Below are 15,503 nucleotides of genomic sequence, written 5' to 3'. Positions count from 1 at the left end.
GCCCAACAGTGTATTATATTAGGTAGGCTACAATTTAAATGGACATTTTAAACTCTCTTATTTCCTCTCGTTTTCCACTTCGCAAACTCTACTAGGCAGTAAAGGCGCATTATCTTTTGACTATCGCGCAAAAGCCATTGTTCTGGTATTCATTTCACATTCTTACAACATAGCTTGTCACAACATCAATACACAGCCTTGGTATACGGCCTACAAACAAATGTTTAACTCCAAAGGGAAATGTGGATTCAACTTTCCAAATAAAGAAACCTCCACAAATAGGCTACAATATAACGACTTGAGTTATTTGCTACATGTTTACATAGGAATTGACGGGTGTTATGGATCCATTTGTCTGCAACGCAACGTAGCCTACAACATCTCTCTTTAGAAATACAGGAACAGCTTACTATGTTGAAGAGTGACGACGACTGCGTAGCATGCAAGAATATCCCCAATAAATGTTTGGGAACCTGTGGCCTTAAACAGTATTGGTAGTTGCATGTTAGATCTGAAGTGAAATGGGTCGCGATTGTCTGTCATTTTTAAAAAGTGGGTCCCCAGAAAAAATGTTTGGGGAAACACTGCCCTAGGGAACCCCCCTTCACACACGCATGCACACACGCATGCATGCACGCACACACACACCCACACACACACGATACACATCTCTTGTACTCCCACTCCTCTCATCTCAGGGCTAGTTGTGACCCAGCACTTGGTGTTCTCAGCTCCTTTTTCCTAGTGTCCATAAAAGTTATAAAATGTGAAATAAGGTCGTGACTGCACAGATAGTTTAACCCCTGAGAACGTGACCACAAGCTGTAATTCGTATCCCCGTCATAAATATGTTCAGGCAAGACTTCTCCAGCAGTTTTCAGTCTCCTCTCTGCCAAATGGTCATTTAGCAAGCGGTGTCTGGGTTTGGCTGCAGAGCCTTGTTTGTTTTTCACCAAATTTACTAGTGGGATAAGTACGGGAGTGACCAACCTGGGTCAGTTAACTCTGAGTAAGTGCTAAGCCTCGTAATATAGAAAGACCCTATGGCTTCATTCTCCTACCAAAAGAAGGCTATAGGACGCTTTTTTAACGGTGGATTAGCCTACCTCTTACAATGAGAAAACTAACCTGAATTTGTCATTAAACCCACTTTCTTGGAATACCCACCAGATCGGTTTAGAATGTTCTATTTTGCATGGGGAAAAAACACTACATCCACTCAATACCACCCTTCTATGCCAACCCCCCCCCCCCCCCCCCCCCCAATCCTCCTTTTCCCCTTCCCATCCCCCTTTTGTTGTTGTTTATTCTCCTCTTCACACGTTGGAGGAGGGAGCGTTGGCGCAGCCCTGTGTTTAGATCGGCGGCAGCTTCTTTGTGGGGCCTGATGATATCTCTTTCAGATGCTCTTTGGCTGGGGTTTTCCCCTCCGCCGCTCTCTCGGCCTCTCACAAGAGCCTGATCCCTTTTCTCTCTGGCGCTCTGGGATCTTCTTTTGTGCCGGCGGACCAGGAGCGAGTGTATCAAAGAGCCGGACCCAACAATGCCTGGGCCGCATTCCACAGCCTTTTCAGGACTAGCTCTCTAGTGCTTCGGTCGGCCCTCCGTTTGATCTCTGGGAGTTTTTCAGACCTCTGTGAGTCATTCGCTCTCAGGACGCTAAGGACTTTGAAGCATTGTTGTGTTTTGTGTGGGGTTTTGTGTCTGTATGTGAGTGTGTGTGTGGGTGGTGCTGAGGTGGATGAGTGTGAGCGTGTGTGTGTGTGTGTGGGGGGGGGGGGGGTGAGTGGGTGTCTGTCTATGTACACACATATGCGTGTCTGTGTGTGTGTGTGTGTGTGTGTGTGTGTGTGTTGCGAACCAGCTGGTGTACCAGTTAGTTGTTTGATGAGATGCGATGAGTGTATGTGTGTGTGTGTGTGTGTGTGTGTGTTATCTGGCCTGTCTTTTGTGTGGGTTGGGTGGGGTTTAGCTGAGAGAAGAAAGCGCAGCGAAGCATGAACAAGGGCTATTTCGACGTGGGCATAGGATCAGATGAACGTGGGTGTGAGGATTAGGCCTCGGGCAACGGGTCACCTGCCGCCTCCCACTATACAACTGCCCATCTACCGGTCTATCTTGTCTATTAGTGTTGTCACGATACCAAAATTATGACTTCGATGCGATACCTGCCATAAATATCACGATGCTTGATACTAAAACGATACTACGGCGAAATCCTAAGATATCTGGAGAAGAAAGGACTCATACCTCCTCCAAGTGTGTGGAGTCATTTGTGTTGAATTCGGTGCACTTTTGTAGTGTGCAGGTCAATTCTGGGTTCTAAACTTCTAAACTTCCTACATAATTATTATATTTTTTATAGTCAGTAAAATAGTAGTCCTACTTTGTGTGATTAAGTCCTTTATTGTTTGTTATAGTTCATTTACATTGTGTTGTGTTTTGGCAATAAAGTAGCTTTAAACAGCCAAACTAGGCTAGATCAAGGTCAGTGTTAAAATTACTGCATGCAAATCACTGAATGCTATGCACAGAGGCCTAATCTTTAGGCCATCTGATGTACAGTATAGGCTACCCTAGGCCTTCCCGTGTTCATGGGATTTCTTTGACAGTTGCAAAGGGGAAAATGTGAGGATAGTCTTTGCGCCCAGTGTACAAGTACAAAGCATATTCGTTAACCTGTCGTTCTTTGAACTCTTTAAAAATGTTGGGATATGTCTGCGAGGTGTTTAGCCAAGTTCCATGCGTAGCCTACTGCTTTTAAATGACTTTGAAACATATTTTACAAACGGGCCTCTGTGTACCTGATGGCTTGCCTTCACTATTTGCGATGTATCCGAAATAGTTGCAGATTTCACTTCACCTTTTGTTTTATCCACAAGGCCTAGAAGAACTGTCGGCAAAGAACTATGTTGACGTTGGCTGCGCACTCACTCACTCTGAGCTGCCTGCTTGACACGCCCACTTGCCTAGATGCTTGCAATGAGCAGTGAGAGCAGCAGTTCACACAGACACAGAACGTTATTATTTTAATAAAGTATCGATTCTAAAAACGTCTGAAATCATATCGGTTTTTGCGTGAAGGCATCGTGATACCTTTTTAGTATCGATACACCATGCAACACTATTGTCTATGAACCCTTCCATCAATCTACACACCTGTCTGTCCACTTGTCCACGTTCTCCTCTGATCTGTTTGTCTGTATTTGGCCTGCAAACCCTTGCGAATACGGTCTTAAGTGTGTTCAGTACAGAGTCAGAGTCAAAGTCAAATTGTACTTCTTACTTCAGCCACAGGTGTGCTGCTGACTTGCTGTCAGTACCATTTACTCAAACAAACTGTATAAGAACATCTTACAAATAGCTAAAGTGCAGTTGACAATGCTATGAATGGTAATTGGTGATTCATTCGTGTATAGTATAGTATATAGTATATATACTCTTTTGATCCTGTGAGGGGAAATTTGGTCTCGGCATTTATCCCAATCCGTGAATTAATGAAACACACACAGCACACAGTGTACACACGGTGAGGTGAAGCACACACTAATCCCGGCGCAGTGAGCTGCCTGCACTAACAGCGGCGCTCGGGGAGCAGTGAGGGGTTAGGTGCCTTGCACAAGGGCACTTCAGCCATGCCTACTGGTCAGGGTTCGAACCGGCAACCCTCCGGTTACAGGTCCGAAGTGCTAACCAGTAGGCCACGGCTGCCTATGCGAAATATATAGGGGATACTAGGGCTGGGCAATTTGTTTTTATTAAAATCTATTTGTTTTTATGGAAATAGATTTACTTTCTTTAAATTCCATCACTGAATTTTATCCAGCTGCTGATGGGCAGCAAATATAAGCAGGATCTGATGTCAAAAGTAATGGAGCTCATAAGTGAGGTCATCCATAAGCATAGCGGCTTAAGCATACTGCACAATGCATAAACTAATGAATCAAAAATATGCTTTAAACTTGTTAAAACAACATGTTAGATGTTTGTTTAAATGTATAGTTTGCACTTCTGTTGGTGTCATAGTATTTTATGACATTTCTACCATTTTTAACCAATTAAACAATCACAGTCCCATTAAATTGTCAAATGGTGTAACCACAAAACCATGACAAATATTAAATAATTCACCCTCCTAGAAGTTATGCAAGTATGAAAATAAGTTATTTATTATGAAATATCATCTCAAAGTATATTTAAAATATCTTATTCCTAAACTTAGATAATATCGGTTTCTGTTGTACTGAGCAAGTCAGTATGGCGTAGACATTAATTAATGTTTTCTCTCTATTCTGGGGTCAATTGGTTTAAAATCATTTTAAATTTCATTTTTACAGTGTAGTACAGTGCTAAAATCATATTCATAGTAACTTTTCTGCGCAATATCAGATTTTTTTATGAGAAACATTGGTTACGCCAATTGATATTTATCGGTTACACCAACTGACGATACTATCTGTACAGAGAATGACATGCAATTGGCACATGAAATTGAATGAAAAGTCATGGAGTAAAATTATTTAGGTATTTTAATAAATGTGAACACACTCTAATAGATTTTTTTTCCTAACACATAAAATCAATACTCTTAACAATGAAGAAACGGATTGACCTCTGAGTTCAGTACAATTTCTGCTTTCAGTCCAAAAAATGGCACTTCTGAAGGATAAATGAGTAAGAACAATTCATACGTGTTATTCATCATATTACATTAAAAACAATCATGTGAACAATCAAACTTAAGACAGCAATATCTAGCAGAGAGAAACTAAATACCACTATATTAAAATTGTGTATGTATTGGGCAAATTTTCCCATGTGTGTAAGGATACGCAAGTAAAAACAAAAGTGCGTAACTAAGCGCTTTTTAGCCTCCCCGCCACTTAAATCTGTCCATTACATGGGAGGGAGTTACGCTTTTTTCTCATTTTTGAGCCATAGCTTCTATATTGAGTAACAAAACATGGTCTAGAGTTGGTCTTAGCTCTGTCACTTTTTTTCTTCTTATTCTTCTTTAAAAGGTCAGAACGAGTTAGAAAACATGCTTTTTTTAAATTGCATTGTCAATTAATACTGGAGAGTAGCCCCTTACACAGAACCTTGATTTCATGTCTTGAGCCTGCTTTATAAAATCAGAATATCTGTCGCAAATGCATCTGAGACGCTGAAACTGCCAAAGGGAATATTTGTTTTTGAGACTCCTTGAATGAAAGCTGTCAGCCCTCAGCAAAGTATTTCTGTCATATTTCTGCCTCCACAGGGTAGGAATTTCACGGCGGCCACGACGGCCATGGCCGTCGTAGCCCCTTGGGTTGGCTGTGAGGCCCCTTTGAAAATCAGAGGTTTACAGGCCACCGTGGCCTTGGTGCCCCCTTCTTTTAATATTCTGCTTTGCGTCCTACTAATAGCGATTTTTATTTAGCCTGTGACCTGTCAAAATTATCTTAGCATTCACAGCGCAAATTAATTTAGTCTTTTACGCAGTGGAGAAAGTGACAGCGCAAAAAAGAAAGTGGGTCCAAATTCACCTATTCTCAGTTGAACTACTCGCGAAGTAGCCTATTCATCACACAGACATCACAAGTATCACATGAAAGAGCTTATTCTCAGCTTTTAAACGATGTTAGCCGATAATTGCTGTGTTGAACGGTTCGCGGGAAAAGTAAATAATTTAATTCAATTTAATCATACATTCTACTGAAGGTTTTGCGTCCCATGATCTCCCTACCCATTCATCTCGGTGGAATACTTTACGAACCCTTCTTTTAACACATGACAAACCATATATCAGAATAAACAGGAGACCTTACCGAACACAAAGGTGTAAAGCAGTCCCCTGTACAGTTAGCCGTTCCAGAGTAATCCAGTTTTGAATTTGCAGTAAAGTTCGACATACATGGATGTCTCCAAATTTGGGCTTTAAGTTTTACAACGTGTTTAAATTGTTCCACATGATTTCATAACGGGCCAAATACAAAATAAATGTTACAAATATCGCCTAGATATTGGTAAATCAGAGGACAGCTGACTAAGAGTTTGTGAAAGTAGCCTTAATGATCACAAAATGCTAAGCATGCATCTAGGCTATTTGAGTTTCTTAAAGCTGAGCTGTGCTTAAATTGTTCAATACACGATTTCATAACAGGCAAAATTACAAATTTATTATAAAATAAATGTTATAGCCTAGATATCTGTAAATATTAGATGATCAGATGATTTACAGTTCTATGTAATATGTCATGTTTCATGTTTTTGTAATGTTTCATACAGTGATGCAGGTCTACTGCAGTGGAATAGGCTAAATACAACTTTGATCATTTGAATAGCCTACTACTGTATAGTTAACTTTGGCCTTGGTGCCCTGACGTGTGGCCTTTGTGCCCCCCACCAAATATGCCCAACTGAAGGACAAGTGGCCTTGCCCCCAGAATGGTGAAATTCCAAGCCTGCTCCTATATATGGTAGTGTGTAAGAGATTACTACCATCAATGGAAATAGACAAATCTAAGAAATTGATCAATGTTTTTGAGTATTCAATAGACAATTTTATATTTGGATTTGTTAAGTTCATTTACTCATGAAACTCAATTACCCAAAAATAAATTTGCATAAATTAAGCGCAAAACATGCACTCATGGCTGTACCCTTGTTGTCTATAAATATAAAGGGAGTCTTGGAAGAGGAATACGTTATTATGTAAGGTCCATTCTGTGAGGGAAACTGACAGAGCTCAGACCAACTCTAGACCATGTTTTGTTACTCAATAGTAGCTGTACCTCAAAAATGACACAAATAATTACATCCAATTGGGAAATAATTCACTGTGATCCACTACTAAGGAATATCTTTCCGGACCCACCTATCACTGTGTTTAAGAGGGCACCATCCATAAAAGACAAGCTCGTAAGGAGCTAGTTGCCAGGAACCAAACAAAAAACATGGCTACAGAAAGAGACAAGGAGAACCTATAAGTGGGGTTCATGCAAACACTGTGAAGGCGTCATCCAAAGTAAGACTTTTTATGATCTGAGAACCCAGAAAGAATATTAGACCAATGGGTCAATTGTATTTCTGAATAGACCTCTCCGGAATAAGTCCCGCCTCCGAAACATCCGGCTCCACCCAACTTCCGGGCGTCGAATGTCTATGGGAAATAATATGGCGTTTCGAAATATCATAGTCTGTCAAACATCTGTAGGTGGCGAAGTAGGGTTTTATGTGAAAATCTGAGATTTTCTTTAGGCCATATCGCCCAGCCCTCGGGGAGTCCTTTCCTTTTTTAACTGTGAAGCCATGTTACTATCCACTTCTTCTTTCAGAAAGGGCTTGAGTTCCCCCAGAGTGTTATATAAATTTCACACTAGTAGACCAGCCTGATTGAAGGAACTCCTCTCTGTAGGAGGGCCAACTGACTCCGCTTAGGGGTGTATATCCATAGCAACCTGCAGCCATCCAACTACTGTACGCCTGTGTAAATACCAAAGGCTGCGTTTTTGCGGTCGTTCTGGCCGGTCGTCAAGGCGATGGTGTTTTCTGACACTGTGAAGTTGTAAAAAGACAGGCATTCCCGCCGCAGTATAACGGTGTGCGCGCACAGCTCAGCACTTTTTTATAAGTCTGTTTACTGGTTTTGAAGTCAAGCTCCCCATGTTCCTCCCGTGCAGCTTGGCATTTCCTTGGTGTCCCGGCGGAGCACGAGATTTTGAAACAGCCCCGTTGAGTTTACTGGGTATGAGCCTGTGTTACCATGGTGTTTAACCTCCATCAGTGTTTCTGTTGGGCCCTGTGTGGGGCTGTTAGGGGGTATAGGGTGGCTAGGGGACTGATTTGGGGGGGGGGGGGGTTGGGGGGAGACATGACTGGAGGGGGTTGCTCAAAGAGAGACTTTGGCGGCTCAGTCAGGTCATGTCCTTGTAATGATGTGGAACAGAAAGACCTTTTTTCTTAAACTTTCGAGGAAATGCTTGCCCTGTCACACGCTGCACAGCCGCGCCTCAGACACTTTTTCTCTCTCCCCTTCGCCATCGTTCAATCACTCACGTACACACACAGACACACACAGACTTACGCACAACATATGCAACTTGGTAAAGCTCTGTGTTTGACCCCTCTAAGCGCCTGGTCACAGTTTTCTGGAAAACGGCCTGTGTTTCGGGGTGCATGCACTGAGTGATGGCTCGGGGGGGAGAGCACTTGGACTCCCATCTCTCGTTTCTGCCTGGCTCAGGAAGCCTCCTTTTTCCTAAAAAACAAGAATAAATGAGGTCATTCGAACCGACTCTAATCAGCACCGTCTCTTAAAAGGCTGGACGCCTTGTGCTTTTCAGAAATCTGTCTCGTCATGCCTCATTCTGAATGGCTTTTTTGTTTGTTCATTTGCCACCGTTTCCCCCTTCGAGGAATGGGAAAAGAGACGATCGGCAGCGTAAACAAAATTCCGTTGCTTCATTTCCAAACGGCAAACGGAATCGCAAAAATATGCCTCGACCTTCACACCGCAGGGATTGTGTGTAGTCACACTGGAACAATCTAATAACACGCTTTTTATCTTGTTGTGTCTTCTTCCTCCGACATTTGTCCTTTTTCACTCACTCACACTCTCTCTCTCTCTCTTGTTCTCTCTCTTGCTCTTTATTTCTGTCTCATTCTCTCTCATACATACTCAAACTCACAGGATGACCAAGTTTGACGTAAGGAACTACCTTCAGAAGATCTACAATGTGCCAGTAGCCACTGTCCGCACCAGGATCCAGTTTGGTAAGTGTGAGCTTGTTTGCAGCCACACACACACACACACACACACACACACCTTTTGAACATTCTGTTAGTGCTGTCGACCATGTGAGCCAAGGGGCCAGATCTTCGGGATATGATCAAGTCATCCAGCTGTTCTGCTGAAGTTAAACACGCTGAAGTGGCCGCACTTCTGAGCAGTTAGTCAACGCCGCAGATGTCAAGACGGGAGGTCCCAGGCCCGCAACAGGGGACACAAGGGATCTTTCCCAGAAACAATCAAGAGAAGCCAGGGAGCGTTGACATGCCCCATCCATTTCCTCTCTCTCTCTGTTTTCTTGCTCACTTGCTTTCTCTCGATCAATAGAGGTGTCAGTGGAAAGTGAACTGAAGGCATTAGCTTGTGTTCTCGCTCCCTCTTTCTGCCTCTCACTTTCTCTCTCACACTCTCTCTCTCACTCACTCTCTCTCTCTCTCTCTCTCTCACACTCTCTCTCTCTCTCTCTCTCTCACACACTCTCTCTCTCTCTCTCTCTCTCTCTCACACACTCTCTCTCTCTCACACTCTCTCTCTCTCTCTCACTCTTACTCTCTTCCTTTCCACTCTCTCCTTTAGTCTCTATCTTTCGTGCATGACCTTGCTCAGAAGTGCTTTGACACACTTTCCCAATGTGTTCGGCGAGGTGTGAAATCCGAAGAAAGCAGCTGAGAGAGAGAGAGAGAGAGAGAGAGAGGATGAGCGAGAGCGAGAGAACAGGATAGAGGGATAAAGAGAGGTAGAAGAGGACTGAAGCCCTCAGCGGCGGTTCCTAACAAGCCTCTCCCTCTCCCAGAGCCGCCAGCAGATTGATTAAAGAGAGAAGGCAGCGCTTTGCGTGATCCAGACGCTTATCTCGCAATCATGCTGCTGCAGCGCTCTGACCAGCAGCTGGCCCAGAATGCCCTGGCCCTTATTTTCTTCCCCTCTCCCTGCTTTTTCTTCTTTCTTTTTTTATGTCTCTCTCTCTCTCTCTCTCTCTCTCTCTCTCTCTCTCTCTCTCTTGCTTGCTCACTCTCTTTTTCACACACACCAACACTTTTCTTTTTTTCCCCTTCATTATTTTAAACTATTGCCACAATCTGGGCTCAATCTGAGTTACACAACTTGAGCTCCCCCCCCCCCCCCCCCTCCCATTGCAGTCTTGGTGCGGGAGAAGTTCTTGGTGTTATATCAGCAGCTCCACAGTACATATAGCTCGCTGAAGAGGCAAGGAAAGGGGGGGGGGTGTCCGCTATAGAGGCAGGGCCATGGGCTATAGGAGCCTCAGCACTATGGACACAGGGGGGTGGATGTCTGGGTGGAGGGAGGGTAACTGAAGCTTAAACCTCTGGGAGCCCCCTCTCTGGAGTGCCGAGCATGAGGGTGGGTGTGGTTGGGGAGCCGGGGTGTGTTTAAGAGGCATGTAGTCTCCCCATTTACAAGGCAGTTTGTTGAGAGGAAAAAACATGTTCGTAGAGGGAGCGATGGAAGGAGTGCGGGAGAGGGGAAAGAAGGAGGAAGACCAGAAGGGAAGGGAGGGGGGGGGGTGGCAAGAGCAAACAGCAGGGTGGTAGCTGGCAGGCAGCAGATGAAAGCAGGGGAGGAAGGGGCTGGCTGGGCCGCGAAGGGGATGTGGGAGCTGCGGGGTGCGGTGCGTCAGAGCAGGCATCCCTGCTTGCGTCAGAGGTTCCAGTTGGCTGCCGCTGGCCGGGAGGATGACTGAGCAGGGAAAAGAGGGGCTCCTTCGGGGCCCCCCAACTCCCAAGGCCCCTTTTCTTCCAGCGCCTGGGTCACGCCGGGTATTTTGGAAGGAGTTTCCATGGCTACCCCTCGGACCATGGGGCGTGTAACGGGCGCCGGCCAAACCGCAGTTCCCAAATGCAGCATTTTGGGGTGGTGGTGTGTGCTTCTATGTGCGCAGTGGGTAAAATGGTGATTTTATGAAAAGTCCTCTTACCTGACAGGGTTGCAGGGGGATATGGGAGGGGGTGGGGGGCAGCAAAGTGGGATACCAACACCTCCCTTTTCATAAATCAAGAGGGGGTCCTGGTCCTGGTTCTGCCTGAATGAAAACCTGGGGTGCTGCTCATAACTCACTGCTCAACCATCACACGAGCACACGGGTTCAGGCAGTGGGAGCTGAGGGGAGGGAGGGAGGGGGGGGGGGGGGGTTTACGACTCTGGGGAGGGCTTTCCCTGGTTCCTCACTGCTAGAGATTATAGCCTGAAACTCTCTCTCACACACACACACACACACACACACAGAGTCTCTCTCTGGTGACTCATTGGAGTAGCCTGCACGTTTTCCCCATCTTTTACGTTTTCCCCATCTTTAATTATGGCTAGAATTGGTCCCAGTCGCAGTCATCCCAGACTCACTGCAGTCTGTCAAGTAAAGGTGGACGAAAGTCTTTCTTTTCTTCTCAGGGGGAGGCGTTCTGGAGAAATTCAGCCCCCCCTCCTTTCCTGGTGGATATCCCTGCGCTCATTTTGGTTTAACCTCTGGCGGGCTTCATTAGATGACATCATGCCCACAGCTGGGAAATGGTTAACCTGCATTCCTGAGACGGCAGCACCACATCCTTGTTTAATGAAAGGTGTTTTTGGAGTTTTTTTTTACCAAGAAATAGCGACTGTGAATGTGAAGAAACAACCATTTTCATGAATGGTCAAAAATGCCTTTGATTTATTTTTTTGTCCGGATATCCACAGAAGCATGTAGCATAAAACATTAGCAAACGAACCAGCTAGCGCCGAGATGGCTCTCTTGTAATGCCATGTTGTATGTACCATGAATGACCGCAGTGCAGATCAGAGTGTCGTGAGGCTGCGTTGAAGACCACTGAAAGCCTACAGAACTCCATATATCTCCTTTAGCGTCCCATCCACACAACAACAAAATGTTTTAGAAATGTTTTGACTTTTGCATTCACATGATTCACAAGTATTTTAGAACACATCCATTTGACATGTACATGTATGATTGCCCTGCAGGGGATTCCACTTTATAGTCACTTTGCTGGTGTTTGTGTGTAACTCAATATTGGACCAATCTGTTTTGCTTCTACTAGTTTGGACATAAAAAGATCAAAAAATAGGGGCCAGGTTGAAAAATCCCTTACAGTTTCCCGTTAAGGTTTCTAGCAATTAGTATCACTTTATATCAAACAAACCCAGAAGATGGTCACTTCCAAAATAGATTTCCTATTCATTGCCACAGAAGACTTGGTGGGAGGACCTCAAACTTTGGCTCTACAGAGAATGAAGTGTGATTGGGTAGTCGGCGCGTCATTGCTACATTACCCTGTGCCCACATGGCAATGTAATGGTTGCAGTATTTTTCAGGTCCCCACTCTGGAACCTGTTTTCAATAGTATGGTTCTTCAGGCCCCCAAAAATGCTGTTGTTGTATAGATACAAGGCCAAAACCAAACTCTGTTTTCACTAAAAGTTCTTTTTGTCATTATTTTCATATTTTTCTGCGTAAGCTGCACCCCACCCCACTCACCCACCTCCCATATGTACACATGTGTATATATGCACATATAAACACACGCGCGCGCGCGCACACACACACACACACAAGTGACTGCTGTCATTTTCACAAGACACTGTTCACACGGTGATCCTGTTTCACAACAGCCCCGCCAGACCTTTGTTATTCAGTGTTTCCAAGAAAAAAACTGTACTTCTAATGGTTAAAAGTGTACTTATAATGGTTAAAAGTGTACTTATAATGGTTAATGTTAATAGAAGCAAGCCTGTCTGTCCTGGTAGCCAGAGATGATTTTGATTTGTAAACCACCACTGTCACTGTTTCCTTTCTGCAAGCAGTAATCAAGCATATTAGTCAGGTAGAACCCCAGGATAGGTGTGACATAAGGTACTAATGCAATTTTTTTGCATAAATTGATAGTTTAGGGGGTGTAGACTCAGAATCTGACAAGGGTGCCGCTCCCGTACTGGTATATGTAAGTATACTTGGGTAGCCGTGGCCTACTGGTTAGGGCTTCCGGCTTGAAACCAAAGGGTTGTCAGTTCGATCCCTGACCAGTAGGATGTGGTTGAAGAGCACTGCTCTCTCATGCCCACAACCATGGTTGAAGTGCCCTTGAGCAAGGCACCTGACCCCTCACTGCTCCCCGAGCGCCACTGTAGCAAGTGAACACTAGTTTGTGCTTCACCTCATGTGTGCTCATTGTGTGCTTCACCTCACTGTGTGTTCACTAATTCATGGATGAGATAAATGCAGAGACCAAATTCCTTGTATATGCAAGTATACTTGGGCTATAAAACTGATTTACATAAATTATATTTGTTGTTGTAATTCCAAATGATACGTCTCATTCCTTGCTGGAATATATGGAATACTGGAAGAAATCATTTTCTTGATTCTGTCCTCTCCTCCTGTAATCAACTTTGCAGTTTACTCAGACTAGTTTGTATCAATCCTGGACTGTGGTGTCTGTTTTTAAAGCATTAAAAAATGTTAGGATGAAAAATATTGTTGTCTTTAATTCTGGGGGGAAATCCAAGGACAGTTATAATTATTGTGCTTACTACCTGGGAAGTACCTCACAACATTGCTGTCTGAAATTCAGCGACTGATTCAAGGGAAATCAAAGCTAAGGTGCTAACTAACCCGCAAGTTGGTGAACTAGGGTACATCAGACTTGATATAATATTCATATTAAAATGAATTACTATTGAATGATTGTATTCCTGTATGTATTAAGCTACATGACAGTTCAATAATTTATTTAATTTAATACCAAACATGACACGATTTAGAGGTATAAGCTATTATGCTGCAAAAAGGAACCTAATTTGACCTTAAAGGTCACTTTGCAAAAGGTATTTTGTTCTCTGGGGGGACCTAATCTATTTTTTCTACTTTTTTATGGTCTAAGCTGATTTCTGTATGAAAAGAGCTTTAATTTGATACCATACATGATGGGTTTATATGTTAATGTCTATTTAGATTATTTTATATGATTAAAAAAGGGGTGTGGCAGCTGATGCCATTTTAAAGAAAATGCTCAAGGGTGCCGGACCGGCACCTGTCAGATTCTGAAAGGACGCCCCCTTACCTATCAATTTATGCAAAAAAATTGCATTAGTACCTTATGTCACACTTAAGCCCAAATTCCACAAAGTTCTACCTGACTATATTGTACATGTTTATCGTCTTTGGTGCACTGGGATGGCATTGATTACATATTTGTCAACCTTTGTGCTTAGGGCTTGGTGCAAGTAACAGACTGTTTTTGATGATGTTTTCCATCTGAATCTGCCTCAGGCTCCAACAAGAAGAGGAATCACCTGAACCAGCGAGTGAAGAAGCCAGACTACAAAGTAGCCTACGTCCAGCTGGTGAGTCCAAAGCCAGATCCCTCAGGCCATGGGTCCATCAGACACTCCCCTCCACCAGAAAAAAACACACACACTTTCATAGACTGTTGCAGTCCCCTGTACGCTTTCTCACCCAGCCTCTCTAAGTGTGATTATGGTTTGATAGAACATAGAACGATAGAACGTCAAGTTTTAAATGTAATGCTATCTGCCTGTTGTTGGTAAACAAATGAGTCCTTACACAGGTGGTGAGAAACAAATGTTTACATGATTCTGATACTGCACTTTCAGCCCTCCTTCCACATTCCGATTCCGATTCCAAACAAGTGCGCCAAATAAAACCCGGAAAACTCAGTAACATGGAATGGAGTTAAACATTGTTTTTAAATTTGAATATTTGGATTGATCTGAACTACGCCTTAGATCATGCAGGTATCAGTTGGGGTTAGGGTTATGCTTGCCTTCTTCTGCTGGTCTGACCACATTCGTGAGTCTGTTTGCGTGAGGCCTGGGAAAAAGGGAGTTGATGACATTTGCGTTTTCCCCCCAAAAAATTAAGTCGACATTATTAAACCAAACAAACGGCCTAATGCATGCGAGGACAGGTAGGAGGGTCAAGGCCTTTGCCTTCCTTTCTTCCCTGCTTAGTTCTGTTTTGTTTTCTGGGCAGTGCCGTAGCTTAGGTTTCCCCTCCAAACGGCCTGAGGCACAGGTAGGTTGCTTTGAGGAGAAGGTCTTTCAATCTTTCATTATTCTCCATCGCTACATTTTTTTGTTTACCTTCAGACGGCCTCTCCCACACACCATATCTCTCTCTCTCGCTCGCTCGCTCGCTCTCTGTCTGTCTGTCTGTCTCTCTCACACATAAACTCACCTACCCACTCACACACACAAACACACACATGCACACACATGCACATGCCCTCACATTCTCTCACATCAAATACACACACACACACACACACACACACACACACACACACACAGGCTTTGCCTTGCTCCTGGGAAACTGTCTTGGCTGCTCTTTGGCCAGGTCCGAAGGGGAATAGGTCATCTTTGGTTTCACGTCAGCCTTATTGCAGGAAGTGCCAGTTCAGCCCACCGCTGTGAGATAGGCATGCTTATTTTCCCACGCCGGCGGCGGCCATGGGCTTACCAGCTGGTGGTGGGGTGGGGGGGGGTTGTGGTATGGGAAGGAGTGCTGTTTTGGGAACACCAGGACCAGGGATTTGCAAGAGCGACACCCTGGCAGTCAGGGTCACACCTGCGGTGGGGGTGAGGCACAGGGCACGGCGATGCTTGCGAAACCCTTCACCCAACCCCCTTTACCCTCCTCTCACCCTCCACACCCCAAACAGGCACCAAAGTGTAGTGTATTAGCACCCAGCCTCTCATACCA

The 15,503-nt window shown here is 44.3% G+C and overlaps 1 protein-coding gene across 1 annotated transcript in view; it reads left to right on the top strand.

Moving 5' to 3' along the window:
* mrpl23 (mitochondrial ribosomal protein L23) overlaps window positions 1–15,503 on the top strand; it is a 32,968-nt gene that overhangs the window by 3,046 nt on the left and 14,419 nt on the right. The window contains exons 3-4 of the mRNA XM_042109214.1: window positions 8,675–8,757; window positions 14,052–14,125. Coding sequence (XP_041965148.1) covers window positions 8,675–8,757; window positions 14,052–14,125 — 157 coding nt within the window. The remainder of the gene's footprint in view (window positions 1–8,674; window positions 8,758–14,051; window positions 14,126–15,503) is intronic.

Source organism: Alosa sapidissima, chromosome 11, assembly GCF_018492685.1.
Source record: "Alosa sapidissima isolate fAloSap1 chromosome 11, fAloSap1.pri, whole genome shotgun sequence".
Taxonomy (NCBI): domain Eukaryota; kingdom Metazoa; phylum Chordata; class Actinopteri; order Clupeiformes; family Clupeidae; genus Alosa; species Alosa sapidissima.
This window is presented reverse-complemented; position numbering and strand designations above follow the sequence as displayed.